The 17,675-nt window shown below is 40.6% G+C and overlaps 1 protein-coding gene across 1 annotated transcript; it reads left to right on the top strand.

Moving 5' to 3' along the window:
• Nucleotides 1–338: 338 nt before the first annotated feature.
• Nucleotides 339–17,290, top strand: ghrh (growth hormone releasing hormone). The gene is made up of 6 exons (XM_028812117.2): nt 339–453; nt 3,844–3,933; nt 12,149–12,265; nt 13,057–13,161; nt 13,850–13,954; nt 16,992–17,290. Exons 2-6 carry the CDS (start codon nt 3,851–3,853, stop codon nt 17,014–17,016), a joined length of 435 nt encoding a protein of 144 aa, XP_028667950.1. The 5' UTR covers nt 339–453; nt 3,844–3,850; the 3' UTR covers nt 17,017–17,290.
• The last annotated feature ends 385 nt before the right edge of the window (nt 17,291–17,675 follow it).

Here is a 17,675-nt window from a genome sequence, read left to right as displayed (position 1 = left end):
TGATGTTCATGGTATCCGCTAAAAGGGCCCTGTATTGGATAAATCAGCTACCAAAACCAGACTTAATGGATTCTGAATACTAATTATTGCTTCATTTCTATATTAAAGACTCCAACTCGTGAGTGTGGTTCACCAGGTTCAAAGTGCCTGTTAATGTGTGCTTTTAACAGACAGTTCAGACCCCCCCACCACCACCCAGTCTCTGAGGCCAGCTGTTATTGGGAAGAAGTGGGGGAGACGTCACTCTGCAGCCCACCCCCCCCTCCACCTCCACACGCCATTCAGGTATTAAACTAGTGCCACCCGAGCAGTAGCGGGCACTCCCTGAAATGCTCAGGACGCCATTTGGAGAACTGCACTGCCTCAGCCTTATGTGGATGTGAGAAGGATATAAAAACATTAAACTCAGCAAGAGAAACAGGAGACTCATCTGAGCAGGCGGAGTTCTGAACGGTAAGTGCCTCTCTGTTTAGAGCGTCTGAGACGGGTTGTGTGCCGATCAATGGCAGGCAGTTTGAAACATTTAGAGAAGAGACACAGTGGCAGTGCTGATATAGTGCCTTACACTGAAATGACTTGATTTGTTTCCACTGGCATGTGAGAGGCCCATGTCGGAGGGGTAAGACGGACAGATCCTCTTCAGCCAGGTGTGCTCAAGTCGGACTTCAGTTCTTGACGGTGGATTTTCATCACTAAAACTTCTTGCAGGTTTTACTGGAACATGCAGGATAAAGAGGTACAAAGGGGACCCTAATGAAGAAGAAGTAATGGGGGACTGGCAAATTAAAGCATTTGTGGGGTGGGCTTTGAGGCACTGGGGCTAAGCTACATTAATCAAAAGTATAGCTGGCTGTAGACGAGTTGATCCAAAGCAAAGGCAGCCTAAGGCACAATTAATGGGTGTCACAGAAAAAATAAAACACCAGCATTACAAATGTGGCTGACAGGTCTCTGGTGCTTTCACAATGGCAGCCACTTTAATGCTGAATTCCTTCAGACTGGGCTTTACTGTTATGGGCAGGTTACTGTCGTGTGATCTGGGATGCCAGAATAGATTTTGCTACGAAGACAGAAAGATGCAAAAGGCACTCTAGAGAAAGACAGACAGGAGTGAAGGGCACTGCATTAGGAAGACAGATAGGAAAGGCTCGTGTGATAGATGGATATAAAAGACATTGTAGAAAGAGAGAAAAAAGTGAAAGGCGCTATATAAAGATTGACAGATATGAAGGAGCTAAATACAATGATAGGAGTGAAAGGCACTATATAAGAAAGCACATATGACAGACTGATATAAAAAGCATTATAGACAAATATAAATAAAATTGAAAGGTGCTATATAAAGATTCACAGATATGAAGGAGCTAAATGAAAATGATAGGAATGAAAGGCACTATATAAGAAAGCACATATGACAGACTGATATAAAAAGCACTATAGACATACAGTATATAAATAAAATTGAAAGGCACTATATAAAGATTGGGGTGGCACGGTGGCGCAGCTGTCTTGCAGTTAGGAGACCGGGGTTCGCTTCCCGGGTCCTCCCTGCGTGGAGTTTGCATGTTCTCCCCGTGTCTGCGTGGGTTTCCTCCGGGCGCTCCGGTTTCCTCCCACAGTCCAAAGACATGCAGGTCAGGTGGATTGGCGATTCTCAATTGGCCCTAGTGTGTGCTTGGTGTGTGGGTGTCCTGCGGTGGGTTGGCACCCTGCCCAGGATTGGTTCCTGCCTTGTGCCCTGTGTTGGCTGGGATTGGCTCCAGCAGACCCCCGTGACCCTGTGTTCAGATTCAGCGGGTTGAAAAATGGATGGATGAATGGATGGATGGATATATAAAGATTGACAGATATGAAGGAGCTAAATGAAAATGATAGGAATGAAAGGCACTATATAAGAAAGCACATATGACAGACTGATATAAAAAGCATTATGGACATACAGTATATAAATAAAATTGAAAGGCACTATATAAAGACTGACAGATAAACAAGCTATAGAAAAATGATAGGAGTGAAAGGCACTATATAAGATCTATATAAAAGGCACACATGAAAGACTGAAGTAAAATATGTTATAGAAAGAGATAGGTAAAAGTGAATGGCACAATATAAAGATTGACAGATATGAGAGAGCTAAATAAAAATGATAGGAATGAAAGGCACTATATAAGAAAACACAAATGACAGATTGATATAAAAAACATTATAGACATATAAATAAAATTGAAAGGTACTATATAAGACTGACAAATATGAAAGAGCTAAATACAATAATAAGAGTGAAAAGCACTATATAAAAATGATAGATAGATTGAAGGAAAAGACGCCATATAAAAAGGAGATAGGAGTGGAAAGTCCCTCATCAGAAAGACAGATATGAAATGACATTATGAAAGATAGGAAAGGCACTACAAAATAGACAGATATAAAAGGGCTATAAAAATGACAAGAGTGAAAGGCACTATAAGAGTAACAGATAGAAAGGTAGTTAAAAATGAATGACACTATAAAAATTGTCAGATGGTAGTGAAATGCACTATATTACAATAATAAGTAGATAGGAAAGGCATTATAGAGCTATGGATATAAATTAATAATACCTGTTATTCAGTAACGTTCCAGTGATATTGTGATTTACTAAAAAGAGAGCTGGAGAGTAAAGGCACTGTATTATAAATAAATAGATAGATATGAAGGGAAATAAATATAAAAAGGTGCTAGGGAAAAAATAAGAGTGAAAGGCACTACATAACAATGATAGAAAGATAAGATAGATAGAGAGGAGTTACTATACTGTATAATAGAGCAATATGAAAGGCACTGGACAAAAAGAGCAGATAGGAGTGAAAGGCATCATATATAAAAATTACAGATAGACATATAAGGCACTGTTTCATTGATAATCAGGACAGTCAGACAGATATGAAAAATTATATTTATAATTGATAGAAAGTTTTGAAAGGCACAATATAAGAATAATAGATAGATATGAAAATTACTGTCAGTAGATGCAGTATTGTCATGTTTACAGAGTACAGTGGATCTCTTACTGATACGTCTGACCAACATCCTGTAGAACAAGCCACCACTCTCTAGCACCATGCAAAGTGTAGGCAGATATATAGACATGAAATCTGCTGTATAAAAATAATAGCTAGGAATGAAAGGCATTGTGTAATAATGGTGGATAGATAGGCACTGAAAGAAAAAGACAGGAGTTAGACACCGTATATAGATACACATGAATGATGCTCTATCATAGACAGACAGAAAAGGCACTATATAATAGATAGATAAACAGACAGACAGAATTATGAAAGGCACTATATGATAGATAGATAGATAGATAGATAGATAGATAGATAGATAGATAGATAGATAGATAGATAGATAGATAGATAGATATTAATTTCAGTATAGTAGGCAGGATAGATAGATAGATAGATAGATAGATAGATAGATAGATAGATAGATATTAATTTCAGTATAGTAGGCAGGATAGATAGATAGATAGATAGATAGATAGATAGATAGATAGATAGATAGATAGATAGATAGATAAAGGCACTATAAAGTAGAGTGTACTTTTAGACAGAGTGGCCTCCCATCCAGGTTTTGTTCCTCCCTTGTGCCCAGTGTTCTCTGGAAAGGCTTCAGCTCCAACGTCCACGTAACACAATGAAAGGCAAACAGAGCTCATCTTTATAATGAGAACCTGGCGTATAGAAAGGTCCTTGAAGTTCTGCCCGTCCCCGCCGGTGTGCCTCACTGACCAGACGCCAGCACAGGGCAGAGCTCGTCACGTCCACAACTCCATGTCTGTCTCTCTGTTTGTGCCCACAGAGCAGCGATGCTGTTTGAAAAGGGAGCTCTGCTAGTCTTCTGCTGCCTGACGGCGCACACCATCGGCTCACCCCTCCACCCGACCTTAAGGTAGGTCCTGTAAACGACGGGCGGCAGGCCTGTGGGCCTCTTGTTTTATTTTCACGTCCAGTTTGTGTTTCACTGAAGGCTCAGCAGCATTTCTTTCCAGCTTTGATTCAGCCAATCAGCCCTCCTTTAGGTCTTAGTATCAGTAACAAATGTGGTGGTGTGAGGTGTGTGGCAAATGACCGAGCCGCCTAAATGACACAATGAAGTGAATGGCCGTCCGTGCTGCCTGGCAGGAAGAGCTGGTGGATGGCGTAGAGGAGCGGCTTCTTCATGGGGGGGCCGCATGCAGGTCATGGTGGACCCTCAAGTCCCACAGATCTTGTAGACCCCCACATGTAAATTCTCCTGTGTAATTTCTCAAATGCATAGTAAGGAGGGAGTGAGAGAGAAGAGAACAAAGCTGGTTACACGTGAATTGAAGTGCACCGCCTGAAACAGCTGACAACTCCTTCACTTCTCCTCACTTTAGCGTTCTTCTCGTCTCAATGAGGGGAGCTAAATTACTCGAACCAATCAGCATTTCAAATACATATAAACGGGCTGGTAGCTGTCAACTCTCTAAGTAGATGCAACTCCATTATTCCTCACGCACTCTCACCCCTGTAATAATGCCATTTTGTCCAACAATCAGCATAATTGCCCATTTTTAAAACCTTTTCAAGTGGTGTGCTGTCGTTATTTCCCTGAACTCTGCTCTCTGACCGTCAATCGAATGTCACAGGGCTGTCATACATCTGCTGGCACGATTCCCAAAAACATCAGTGGACCCTCACGCACACAAAACCGTGCATTCGCATACGTTGCATGTTTGGTGGCACACTGCCCAGCTGGCAGTTGTGAAAAGGGCATTCAAAGGTGGACAAGACAAGATAGCCCCCCCCAAACCCCAGAACACCGCCAGGGTGGGTAAACAGCGTCCTCTGCGTGCTTAAGTGATGAATTACAAGTACTGGTATAAAGGAAACATAATGGGGGGCTGGCGAGATGGGTTAGGAGACACGGTGTCTCGGTGATGCGTTCGTCTTCTGCTCACTTACAGTGGTGTGAAAAACTATTTGCCCCCTTCCTGATTTCTTATTCTTTTGCATGTTTGTCACACAAAATGTTTCTGATCATCAAACACATTTAACCATTAGTCAAATATAACACAAGTAAACACAAAATGCAGTTTTTAAATGATGGTGTTTATTATTTAGGGAGAAAAAAAATCCAAACCTATATGGCCCTGTGTGAAAAAGTAATTGCCCCCTTGTTAAAAAATAACCTAACTGTGGTGTATCACACCTGAGTTCAGTTTCCGTAGCCACCCCCAGGCCGGATTACTGCCACACCTGTTTCAATCAAGAAATCACTTAAATAGGAGCTGCCTGACACAGAGAAGTAGACCAAAAGAACCTCAAAAGCTAGACATCATGCTAAGATCCAAAGAAATTCAGGAACAAATGAGAACAGAATTGAGATCTATCAGTCTGGTAAAGGTTATAAAGCCATTTCTAAAGCTTTGGGACTCCAGCGAACCACAGTGAGAGCCATTATCCACAAATGGCAAAAACATGGAACAGTGGTGAACCTTCCCAGGAGTGGCCGGCCGACCAAAATTACCCCAAGAGCGCAGAGACGACTCATCCGAGAGGTCACAAAAGACCCCAGGACAACGCCTAAAGAACTGCAGGCCTCACTTGCCTCAATTAAGGTCAGTGTTCACGACTCCACCATAAGAAAGAGACTGGGCAAAAACGGCCTGCATGGCAGATTTCCAAGACGCAAACCATTGTTAAGCAAGAAGAACATTAGGGCTCATCTCAATTTTGCTAAGAAACATCTCAATGATTGCCAAGACTTTTGGGAAAATACCTTGTGGACCGATGAGTCAAAAGTTGAACTTTTTGGAAGGCAAATGTCCCCGTTACATCTGGCGTAAAAGGAACACAGCATTTCAGAAAAAGAACATCATACCAACAGTAAAATATGGTGGTGGTAGTGTGATGGTCTGGGTTGTTTTGCTGCTTCAGGACCTGGAAGGCTTGCTGTGATAGATGGAACCATGAATTCTACTGTCTACCAAAAAATCCTGAAGGATAATGTCCGGCCATCTGTTCGTCAACTCAAGCTGAAGCGATCTTGGGTGCTGCAACAGGACAATGACCCAAAACACACCAGCAAATCCACCTCTGAATGGCTGAAGAAAAACAAAATGAAGACTTTGGAGTGGCCTAGTCAAAGTCCTGACCTGAATCCAATTGATATGCTATGGCATGACCTTAAAAAGGCGGTTCATGCTAGAAAACCCTCAAATAAAGCTGAATTACAACAATTTTGCAAAGATGAGTGGGCCAAAATTCCTCCAGAGCGCTGTAAAAGACTCATTGCAAGTTATCGCAAACGCTTGATTGCAGTTATTGCTGCTAAGGGTGGCCCAACCAGTTATTAGGTTCAGGGGGCAATTACTTTTTCACACAGGGCCATGTAGGTTTGGATTTTTTTTTCTCCCTAAATAATAAAAACCACCATTTACAAACTGCATTTTGTGTTTACTTGTGTTATATTTGACTAATGGTTAAATGTGTTTGATGATCAGGAACATTTTGTGTGACAAACATGCAAAAGAATAAGAAATCAGGAAGGGGGCAAATAGTTTTTCACACCACTGTAACTATTCACAGTAACAGACATTTGGAGCGGGGTTAGTGGGGGCAAACTTTTGCATGCCACTGCAACTACATTGAAATGGCTATGGAAAGGAGAGCCTGGATAAGCGATCCCAAATCAGCAAGGTCTCCTCTCTCTCAGCGCCCCTCCTAATGCATATTTAATATATTCATGGAATAAACAGAATTGCTAAAACAAAACAAGCTGCTCCACAGCAGGGTGTTAAAAGGATGAGACCTATTAGAGTTTACCCCCGAAGAACTCCTCTCTCTGACTATTACTTAGAAATGTAGTCAAGAAAATGTCTTTCAAAATGGAATAATTCCCATGATGGAGCAATTTAAGTAATAATAATGACCAATTTTTTTATGATTTGGCTGTATAAAACTAGTGTTACGGTAAGGATGGAAACCGTTTCCCACGTTGCGCTCAGAAGTCCTGGTTCTTTAACGCCACTTTATGGTTCTTTACTGGGCTGTGTGGTTCCTCATAGAACCATTGCTTGACAAAGCACCATTTCATTCAGGGACGGGCTCTTTGCATATGACTTTGGTTTTCTGTGCTTTGAAAAACTTCCTAATATGTAGAACAAAAGTGAAATCTTAAGTGTATGGTAGATGTCCTACTAGAGCACTAACCCATTAAGAAGACCTGAACTTGGCTTGTGTTACTGTAGATACGCAGCAAGAGTCCTCTTAAAATCACGAGCCATTGGTCTTTCACAAATACAGTGCATCCGGAAAGTATTCACAGCACATCACTTTTTCACATTTTGTTATGTTACAGCCTTATTCCAAAATGGATTAAATTCATTTTTTTCCACAGAATTCTACACACAACACCCCATAATGACAACATGAAAAAAGTTTACTTGAGGTTTTTGCAAAATTATTAAAAATAAAAAAACTGAGAAATCCCATGTACATAAGTATTCACAGCCTTTGCTCAATACTTTGTCGATGCACCTTTGGCAGCAATTCCAGCCTCAAGTCTTGTTGAATATGATGCCACAAGCTTGGCACACCTATCCTTGGCCAGTTTCGCCCATTCCTCTTTGCAGCACTTCTCAAGCTCCATCATGGGATGGGAAGCGTCGATGCACAGCCATTTTAAGATCTCTCCAGAGATGTTCAATCGGATTTAAGTCTGGGCCACTCAAGGACATTCACAGAGTTGTCCTGAAGCCACTCCTTTGATATCTTGGCTGTGTGCTTAGGGTCGTTGTCCTGCTGAAAGATGAACCGTCGCCCCAGTCTGAGGTCAAGAGCGCTCTGGAGCAGGTTTTCTTCCAGGATGTCTCTGTACATTGCTGCAGTCATCTTTCCCTTTATCCTGACTAGTTTCCCAGTCCCTGCCGCTGAAAAACATCCCCACAGCATGATGCTGCCACCACCATGCTTCACTGTAGGGATAGTATTGGCCTTGTGATGAGCGGTGCCAGGTTTCCTCCAAACGTGACGCCTGGCATTCACACCAAAGAGTTCAATCTTTGTCTCCTTCAGGTGCCTTTTGGCAAACTCCAGGTGGGCTGCCATGTGCCTTTTACTAAGGAGTGGCTTCCGTCTGGCCATTCTACCATACAGGCCTAATTGGTGGATTGCTGCAGAAATGGGTGTCCTTCTGGAAGGTTCTCCTCTCTCCACAGAGGACTTCTGGAGCTCTGACAGAGTGACCATCGGGTTCTTGGTCACCTCCCTGACTAAGGCACTTCTCCCCCGATCGCTCAGTTTAGATGGCCGACCAGCTCTAGGAAGAGTCCTGGTGGTTTCGAAGTTATTTCACTTACGGATGATGGAGGTCACTGTGCTCATTGGGACCTTCAAAGCAGCAGAAATTTTTCTGTAACCTCCCCCAGATTTGTGCCTCGAGACAATCCTGTCTCGGAGGTCTACAGACAATTCCTTTGACTTCATGCTTGGTTTGTGCTCTGACATGAACTGTCAACTGTGGGACCTTATATAGACAGGTGTGTGCCTTTCCAAATCATGTCCAGTCAACTGAATTTGACTCGATCAACTGAGTCGAATGCTTTACGAAAATTGAAAAAGGCTGTGAAGAAACTCTTACCAATATTTGCATTTGCACTCAGTGAGAACCCTCATCGCCAGGATTTGGTCGATAATAGACTTTATTTATTCATGGTTGTTTATTGTCCTGTCCTAAAGCTCTAGCGATGTCTCTTGATGGTTTTATTCTTGTTTTTCAACCTCATAATGGCTTCTTTGACTTTCATTTGCACAGCTCTTGTCCTCATGTTGAACAACGACAACTACAGACTCCAAAGGGTAGAAGCAGGCTGAGGTATCTTATGAAGCCATGAAACCTACCTGAGGAATCACAAACACCTGGGACGCCAATCGGCCTAAACATAATGGGGGGGACTGTTTAGAAAAAGTGTTGTGTGACCAAAATGTCTGTAAATCCCATCAAATGAAAGTCTGCAATATGCATTTTAATCATGATGTTTGAATTGTTTGATTTGTAATTTTAAACTGTGGAACAGATGTGTAAATCAAGAAATAAAATGTGTCTGTCCAAAGCATGGAGGGCACTATAAGCGATCTGTTCCAGATCGTTCAAAAATGAATTCTCTGTATGCCTTTTGTTCACATCACCATGGAGGACTGCAGTAGGTTTTTGTAAAAATGCAACCGATGCCAGTCATCCACTCAAATACACTACAATGCACCTTGGTGCACATTACCTGTTTGCTCCACACAGAATATCACCGCCGTCAAATATCCCGGCCCCTCACCCAAAGCCCCCAATGCTGTTACTTAGCAACCGCCTTATTCAAGTTAAGTAGTTTGGATTTCCAGTACAGATTTTTATTTAAATACTAAATGACAAGCAGACAACATGGAAAATTGTCCATGAAAACAAATCCAGGTAGGAATTAAACTCGTTTCTTCTTGTGTGAATGGCACAAATTTTGCTGGACATTTCTCTAGATATTCCAAGTTTAGTATAAGGCCTGTGAATCCGTCATTTGACTGTCGTGTCAGCACACCACACTGCACAGAGAGGAGTAACCCATTTACTGGTGTGTTATGAACACCAAAAGTTACGGCTTTGTTACATCAGAATACATGACTAACAGATGCATTTTATCAGTACCTAAAGTGTCACTGACTCTTGTTACGTATTTTGAATTTGATTTTTGGGTTAGCCTTTCTGGTTTGCTCATTTCTCTTTTTGACCTCAGCTCTTCCTAATAAAACTTTTCTGTCTTTCTTTTTGAAGTCAGAACAGATACAGCTCCATGAATCGTATCCTAATGATGAGCAGAGCAGAGCAGACACCCTGGGAAATAACGGCAAATGCTGAACGGCTGCAACAACTGCAGCGTCAGACGCGCTCACTAGTAAAAGATATATTATATAAAAAAAAAATTAAAAAAAAAAAACAGAACAACGAAGATCATGATGATGTTGATCATAAACACCAAGTTTAAAATCATCAAATGACCTCCATGTAACAGACAGACAGACAGACAAGAGGCACTATATGATAGATAGATAGATAGATAGATAGATAGATAGATAGATAGATAGATAGATAGATAGATAGATAGATAGATAGATAGATAGATAGATAGATAGATACTTTATTAATCCCAAGGGGAAATTCACATTCTTCAGCAGCAGCATACTGATACAATAAATAATATTAAAGAATGATAATAATGCAGGTGAAAAACAGATGTCTGGTGTAGTGAGCAACAAAATGTACACTGAAATATAAGAATTGGTTTAGGAAAAATACTGAGATGGTCAAGTAAATAAAGAATGTACCAGAAGAAAGGCTGATGTAATATACAAAATGCACTGAAGGATGACGAAGAAATCAGCAGATGTCCTATCTTACTAAACCACAGTTAATATATGCACGGCGGACACACCGAGGCGCATGCGCACTGCGGCCTGGCGCCCGCCCCAGAGTCCAGAGTCAAACGCAGTGGCTTTCCAAAACGCGGCGGCTTCCCAGAGTCAGTAGGTGGCGCCCGAACAACACAACCTGTACAGTCAAACGCAGCGGCTTCCCAAAACGCGGCAGATTCCCAGAGTCAGTAGGTGGCGCCCAAACAACACAACCTGTAAACTAGACTTACTCTAATCCACTGTGCCTTTAGTACAGATATGCGTACTGAATTGGATTTCCGATTCGCTAGCGAATCGCGGGCTTACTTGTAAACTAGAATGGACACTTGTCATATGCACAGACATTTCAGGGGTGGTGGCTCATCTCAAAAGGTATAAGAAGAACCAGAATATAATATAATAGACTTTTATTTTATATAAATTATTTGGGTGTAAACCAACGAGCCAACCAGAGTAAAATGTATGCATTGATTGACACTCCATATAAATTCAGTCGTTTATAAAATTAACCTCTATTCTTTGTTTCTCGGACCATTCTGATCATTCTGAACCAGGCTGTAACAGACTGTGCTCCCTCCAAGGCATTTTTCCGAGGAGTAATTAAAAGATACAATGAACAGCTTTTATCCTGCCTGATTACTGAATTGTCCTGTTAGAGGATGTTTCTTTCTTTAATAAGATGGTAAATTTTGACCACACTGGTACAGTCTACCACCCCAAATTAGAAAAAGTTGGGACGGTATGGAAAATGCAAATAAAAACGCAGTGATTCTTAAAATTTACTGTGACTTTTATTTTCTTTGCAGACACCATGAACCCAACATCATTCATTTTATTACATGAAATGCAGGAATGGATGCATATTAACATAAGGAAATTAAGCTGACCAGACAAAACATGTAATGTCTTGGGTTCATACCCATTGGCAATGAAATAAAAGTCAAAGGAAATTTTTTGGTAGGGCAGCCTGAAACCCCTGAGGTGGTACGGATGTTGCCGTGTCTTCTTCACCGAGGTGTCAACGTGCTTCGAACAGGTCAGACCCTCCATAATGAGGACATCGAGGTATCTGAAACGGTCCACCCCTTCTAATATCAGAGTGCTGTTAACATGGAGTGCCTCAGCCATTTCCTCCCAAAGTTTCTGGTCATTTGAATTTTTTTTTTTTTTTTTCGGCACATAGATTTCTTGTTATTTTCATGCCCTTTTTTTGTTTTACAATTGACCATTTTATGTTTTTTGCATGGCCTTATCCAAATTGTTGATGGTGGATATGCCTGCTGCTGGTCATGTGATATACTTTGCCATTGCTCAGCACCTACTTAAGATGGTGGTGTGCTGATCTTAGTGTCGAAGTTTGTGTATTTCTGTTTGAAAAAGTATTTCACTACAACTATTTTAAATACCAATGAATAATAAAACATAGTAAAATGTAATAAAAAGCAAATAAAAAATATATTACATTAATGCCTCGTCAAAAGCAATATTATGATTTTATCTGTCTAACTTACATTCTATATTGCTTTGTTGCATTTCTGTTCACATATTTTTTCTCCTTTTCGTTTACTGGACGATTCACAAGTGGTGGAACATGAGGGGAAGTCAGGCCTGGCTGTTGGTTCACCACAGGAGAAAGATCACCAGTGTTTGTAATTCTTAACATAAACTCCCTCCACTTCACACAGGTACGACCATAAAGCTGCCTCCTCTTCATCGTTCACAGTGCGGCTCCTTGCTGAAGAATTCAGCTGTTTCCCAAGCACTGACTGGTCTTCTCCTCGCCAAATCCCCACTGCACAGAGGTATCTATTTTTTTTTTTTTAAGACATAAGAGAGTTAGCTCTTGCTCTAGACCGTTACCAGCTGACGTCACCTCCTGAATGTGCAATTCCGGTTCAAATCCCGGAAGGAAGTGCACAGGAAAAAAAGCACAGGAAATATCCGCATAGAAAAAGCACACAGTCATATAAGAGCACGGGAAATAACGGCACACGGTAAAATATTCGCACGTGGAAGAATACGCATACGGTAAAGTGCGCACGCAGAAAAAAGCACACGCGGTGACATATAACTATTACAAATATAAAATATACACCACCTATACTGCTAGATATTTTTTATTATAATAAAATATTAAGAGTAACACACCCTAATTAACAGTATTCTTGTAAATTAGCTATTCTCCTCAATTAAGACAATTTGTCCTCAGTTTTGTTATATTGAAAATGACTGGTTGGCTCTTGTACAATGTCTCCGTTCTTCGTTTTCATTAAGGAATGGCACTTTGTTGATCGATTCTCACGGCACCTCCAAGTATCTATTCCATTTGTTGTGCGAAAATGCAGATATTCAAATCCCTTGTAACTGAGAATTTGCTTCCCTTTCTGACTGGTCGAAAACTTAATCTCACTTATTCTACCTTTTTTTTTTTTCTTCTTTGCCGTATGCGCATTTTTCCATTTGCGCATTTATCCACGTGCGTTTTTTCCCCGTGCGCTTCTTTCCGGTCACCTTCCGGTTCACTGGACTAAGTGCTTCAACGGAAGTGTTCACATAAATTAATTTTAAGAAAATAGTTTTGTTTCTTTTTCAGAGCAGAAAGACATGCGGATGCCATCTTTACAAACAGTTACAGGAAGGTACTCGGCCAGATTTCAGCAAGAAAATTTCTCCAAACCATTATGGGAAAACGAATAGGGTGAGTATCTGTACTTTTTCACTTAATGCAATGACATGAGCACCATTAATTAAGACTTATTAATTTAAAAATGAAGTAAAAAATGTAATTATGGTAGCAATTCACAAACCCCATAATACCTCAAACACCATCACACAAAATGAAACTTTCATTCACCATCTACCTGTTCTCTTTATTAACTGTAGAACTACTGTACAGTATTTTACCAAAAAATGCACAGTTTTGTCATACTATAAACTAGTGGTTCAGCTCACACACGAATGAAAAACATGTCATCAACTGCCTCTGAAACATGTTGTTCTGTACAAGAAAATGGCTGACCATTCCGACAGTGTGGTGTTTTGTTCCAATCTATGCTGCCACAATGGACTGTCATGTGGCGATTCTCTCCAATGGCCTCACTAATGGTGCCTTCTTTACTGCTCTTGGTAGTGGCGACCGCTGTGTGGCTGTTTGGTGACAGCTGTGTTCCCATTGGCTACATGAGGTCAAAGACATTCATGAACGTAAGCTGCAGGGAATTCCTTCCTCACAAGACATTCTAACAAATATCACACTTTCTGAACAATCGGTGATTTCTTGTCGATTCCAACATTCTTATTAGATTTGCATGACCATCATACTTTCATGATGCCTCAGCTTTTGTTACACCATAAAATTATCAACATTAATGTGGGTTTTTGCACAGGTCCGGCAACACAGAGGACTCCAGACATTTGGACAAGCAGCAGAACGGCCTCCACACAGATGGCCGCAGACATTACTACTCGACATTTCTTGGGCAAACATCTGGGTAAGATATCAACACCTTTCAAATTCAACCGATTTCATTAAATGGAAGTTCTTAGAATGTAAAGCTGAAAACAGAGTGGTGGCTCTGAGGCTAGGGATCTGCACTGGCAATCGGAAGGTTGCCGGTTCGAATCCAGTAAATGCCAAAAGGGACTCTGCTATGTTGGGCCCTTAAGCAAGGCCCTTAACCTGCAATTGCTCAGCGCTTTGAGTAGTGAGAAAAGCGCTATATAAATGAAAAGAATTATTATTATTATTAAAACAACTAGTTGACTTTAAATCTATCTAGTTTGGATGTGGACTGATGCTTGAATCCAGAATCCTAGAACTGACAACAAGCAGTATAAATCACCTCAACAACCTGGTTTGGAACCATTTAACATACTGGAAACAAAAGGAGATTTAGCAAAATGTCAGTGCCACACTGCTATGCCAGGGTTAAAATGCACACTTCAATATTTCTGAACCAATTCCATAATGGGATTAAAGTGGAAATAACACAAAATGTTTTTGTAAATTTGGTATCAAATTAGCATGGAAATATTGGTTCATGTGACATCCCTACTTTCAGTTACTACAATACCAATACAGTAATCCCTCCTCCATCGCGGGGGTTGCGTTCCAGAGCCACCCGCGAAATAAGAAAATCCGTGAAGTAGAAACCATATGTTTATATGGTTATTTTTATATTGTCATGCTTGGGTCACAGATTTGCGCAGAAACACAGGAGGTTGTAGGGAGACAGGAACGTTATTCAAAAAATGCAAACAAACATTTGTCTCTTTTTCAAAAGTTTAAACTATGCTCCATGACAAGACAGAGATGACAGTTCTGTCTCACAATTAAAAGAATGCAAACATATCTTCCTCTTCAAAGGAGTGCGCATCAGGAGCACAGACTGTCAGAAAGACAGAGGAAAGCAAACAAATCAATAGGGCTGTTTGGCTTTCAAGTATGCGAAGCACCGCCGGTACAAAGCTGTTGAAGGCGGCAGCTCACACCCCCTCGTCAGGAGCAGGGAGAGAGAGAAAGAGAGAGAGAGAGAGAGAGAGAGAGAGAGACAGACAGAGAAAAACAAACAGTCAAAAATCAATACGTGCCCTTCGAGCTTTTAAGTATGCGAAGCACTGTGCAGCATGTCGCTTCAGGAAGCAGCTGCACAGAAGATAGCAAAGTGAAGATAATCTTTCAGCATTTTTAGACGAGCGTCTGTATGGTCTAGGTGTGCGAACAGCCCCCCTGCTCACACCCCCTACGTCAGGATCAGAGAAAGTCAGCGCAAGAGAGAGAGAGAAAAGTAAGTTGGGTAGCTTCTCAGCCATCTGCCAATAGCGTCCCTTGTATGAAATCAACTGGGCAAACCAACTGAGGAAGCATGTACCAGAAATTAAAAGACCCATTGTCCTCAGAAATCCGCGAACCAGCAAAAAATCCGCGATATATATTTAAATATGCTTACATATAAAATCCGCGATAGAGTGAAGCCGCGAAAGGTGAAGCGCGATATAGCGAGGGATCACTGTAAAGGAAATAGTTATACTAATACATTTTCTGGCTTTAGCCAGCTACAAAGGAACCAAAATGTACTCAAATCAAAAGTATAAGGCATACCTGTCTGATCCCAGTTCTTTAAGATGGAAGCGATTCCTTTTGGTCACCTTTTCCAGCACACATGGATTGATGCCGAATGTGCTTTGTCTTTCTTTGTACAGATGTTTTTTCTCTTGGCTTTGGTTGCACCTTGTATTTGGGGACAGTACTGCAGTTACAAATTTCGAGGTTTCACCCAACTACGGTCTGCTTTTGGTAATGTAACGAAAAAGTATGTTGACTGGGCAGTTGATGATCAGCAAGACAGATATTCTGCGTGTAGGATATTCTCCTACTTGTGCATCTTGAGGTCCGTGAGTGAGGGTAGGCTCAATGCAGTACTCATGTCCCACTCAGTTAGGGAGGGTCTTCTGCTCTTTCGGTATGGCACTAGATTAATTACCCTTTGGTGTAGAAAGGTGGCGTCAGCCTTCGTCATGGACATAGATAGGGGTCCTGGTACACACCAGGGGCCTCATTTATAAAGCTTTCATATGCTGAAAAAGAGGCTTGAAATGTGCATGTGCATATGCATCTTTAAATGCAAACGTCAATATTTACATCGGAGAACGTGCATATATTTACAGCAACTTTTTGTTGGAAAATGAGCATAATTACAGTCTTTCTATTGCTGTCTGGGCTCTGGCTAATAGTGATGTATCCAACTTTCATGCTCACCTATGAAACACTTCCTAAATCACTGCCAGTCTGAATGTATTATTACCTTAAGAATCTCCTTTAATATCTTATCCATGTGAGATCACTGTGAGTCAACATTCTCAGCACCAAATGTGCGCAAACCTCACTCATGTTCATTAATTTAGAGTGGATTTAGCGGACCTATTACTATTTCCTAAAGCACCTGCTATTTATGAACTATAACTATTTTATTTCACCATACGCATTTGTTTCATGGCAACATTTTCTTCTAAATTGCATGCTGGAGGCCGGCGTGACCTTCAGTTATCTTTGATAGATACTTGGCAGGATAACTATTAGCTAAACAAATGAGCCTGATGGACTAAATGGTCTCTCTCATCTGTGTCATTTTTTATGTTTATGTGATTAGGCAAGAACGTAACTTGTTCTTAGAGCTAGAAATTCAGTGACAGCAACATACTTGATCTAGCCATTTTTGGTGTGCATTTCGACTTATTTCTGCACTATAAAAGACAAATTCCAGAATCTTGTAATTCATATATTTTAGTATACGGGAGCTGGTCTTTGGGCACTTACAAAGTTAACACGGTAGAACAGCCCTTTATGGTTCAGGTTCACAATACTTTGATCATCTCTTGTATATGTGTTCTTATTTATGGATTCTGATCAAGCTCATTTCCATTTTCAATGGTCTTTAATTTATCAAAATATTCAAGCATTTCTCGAAACAGTGAATATGAATATATTTGGTATTCCTGCAGTAATTTCTTTTCCATTAATCTTTGCAGATCCAGTGACAGCCTGACAACCTGAAGACCTTCCAAAAAGCTGCAGCTGTGGCTTCCATTAACATATTGCCCACTTTTCTGATTGTAAAAGAACACAGAACAATTTGACAATACTAAATTTTACAAATAAAATCTCTTGTTGACCTCCAGTGTACAAGAAATTCAAAAACCATAAAGAAAAGCACCATAATCCTAAATGCTAATTTCTAATGTTTTCATTTTCAAAACTATATAGCTCTTTCCATGAATAAAGCCTGCAATAGCATTAGTTGTACGTGCATGACCAACAAATACAAGTAAGAATTTTTACACATTCTGTATAATGTGGCAGTTACACAAAACAAGGATATTTAGTGTGGAGGCTGCACGCTAAACTGTTACATTTTGATTTTTGGTTCCCAATTAAGAGTGATTTTAGAAAATACCACTGACATAGAAACAGTTTAATTGATGAATACACTGACAGCTAGGACAACAAATACAAAATTAAAGATAAACCTTGGAGTTAAAATGGAAATAATAAGATTCGTCATCAGGCCACACTGAGTTTCAGACTTACATGACAAGGTGAGGCGAAGGTCTGAATTGGGGACGCGCTTTCCACTCTCTTCAACTATCTGCTGGCCCAGTGAGACTAAACAATTTTACCACTTTGTATACAAGTACTGCTGTAAGTAAATAACA

The sequence above is a fragment of the Erpetoichthys calabaricus genome, chromosome 10 (assembly GCF_900747795.2).
Source record: "Erpetoichthys calabaricus chromosome 10, fErpCal1.3, whole genome shotgun sequence".
NCBI classification, from domain to species: Eukaryota; Metazoa; Chordata; class Cladistia; order Polypteriformes; family Polypteridae; genus Erpetoichthys; species Erpetoichthys calabaricus.
Note: the sequence above shows the minus strand (reverse complement) of the source record. Positions and strands in the feature narration are given on the sequence as shown.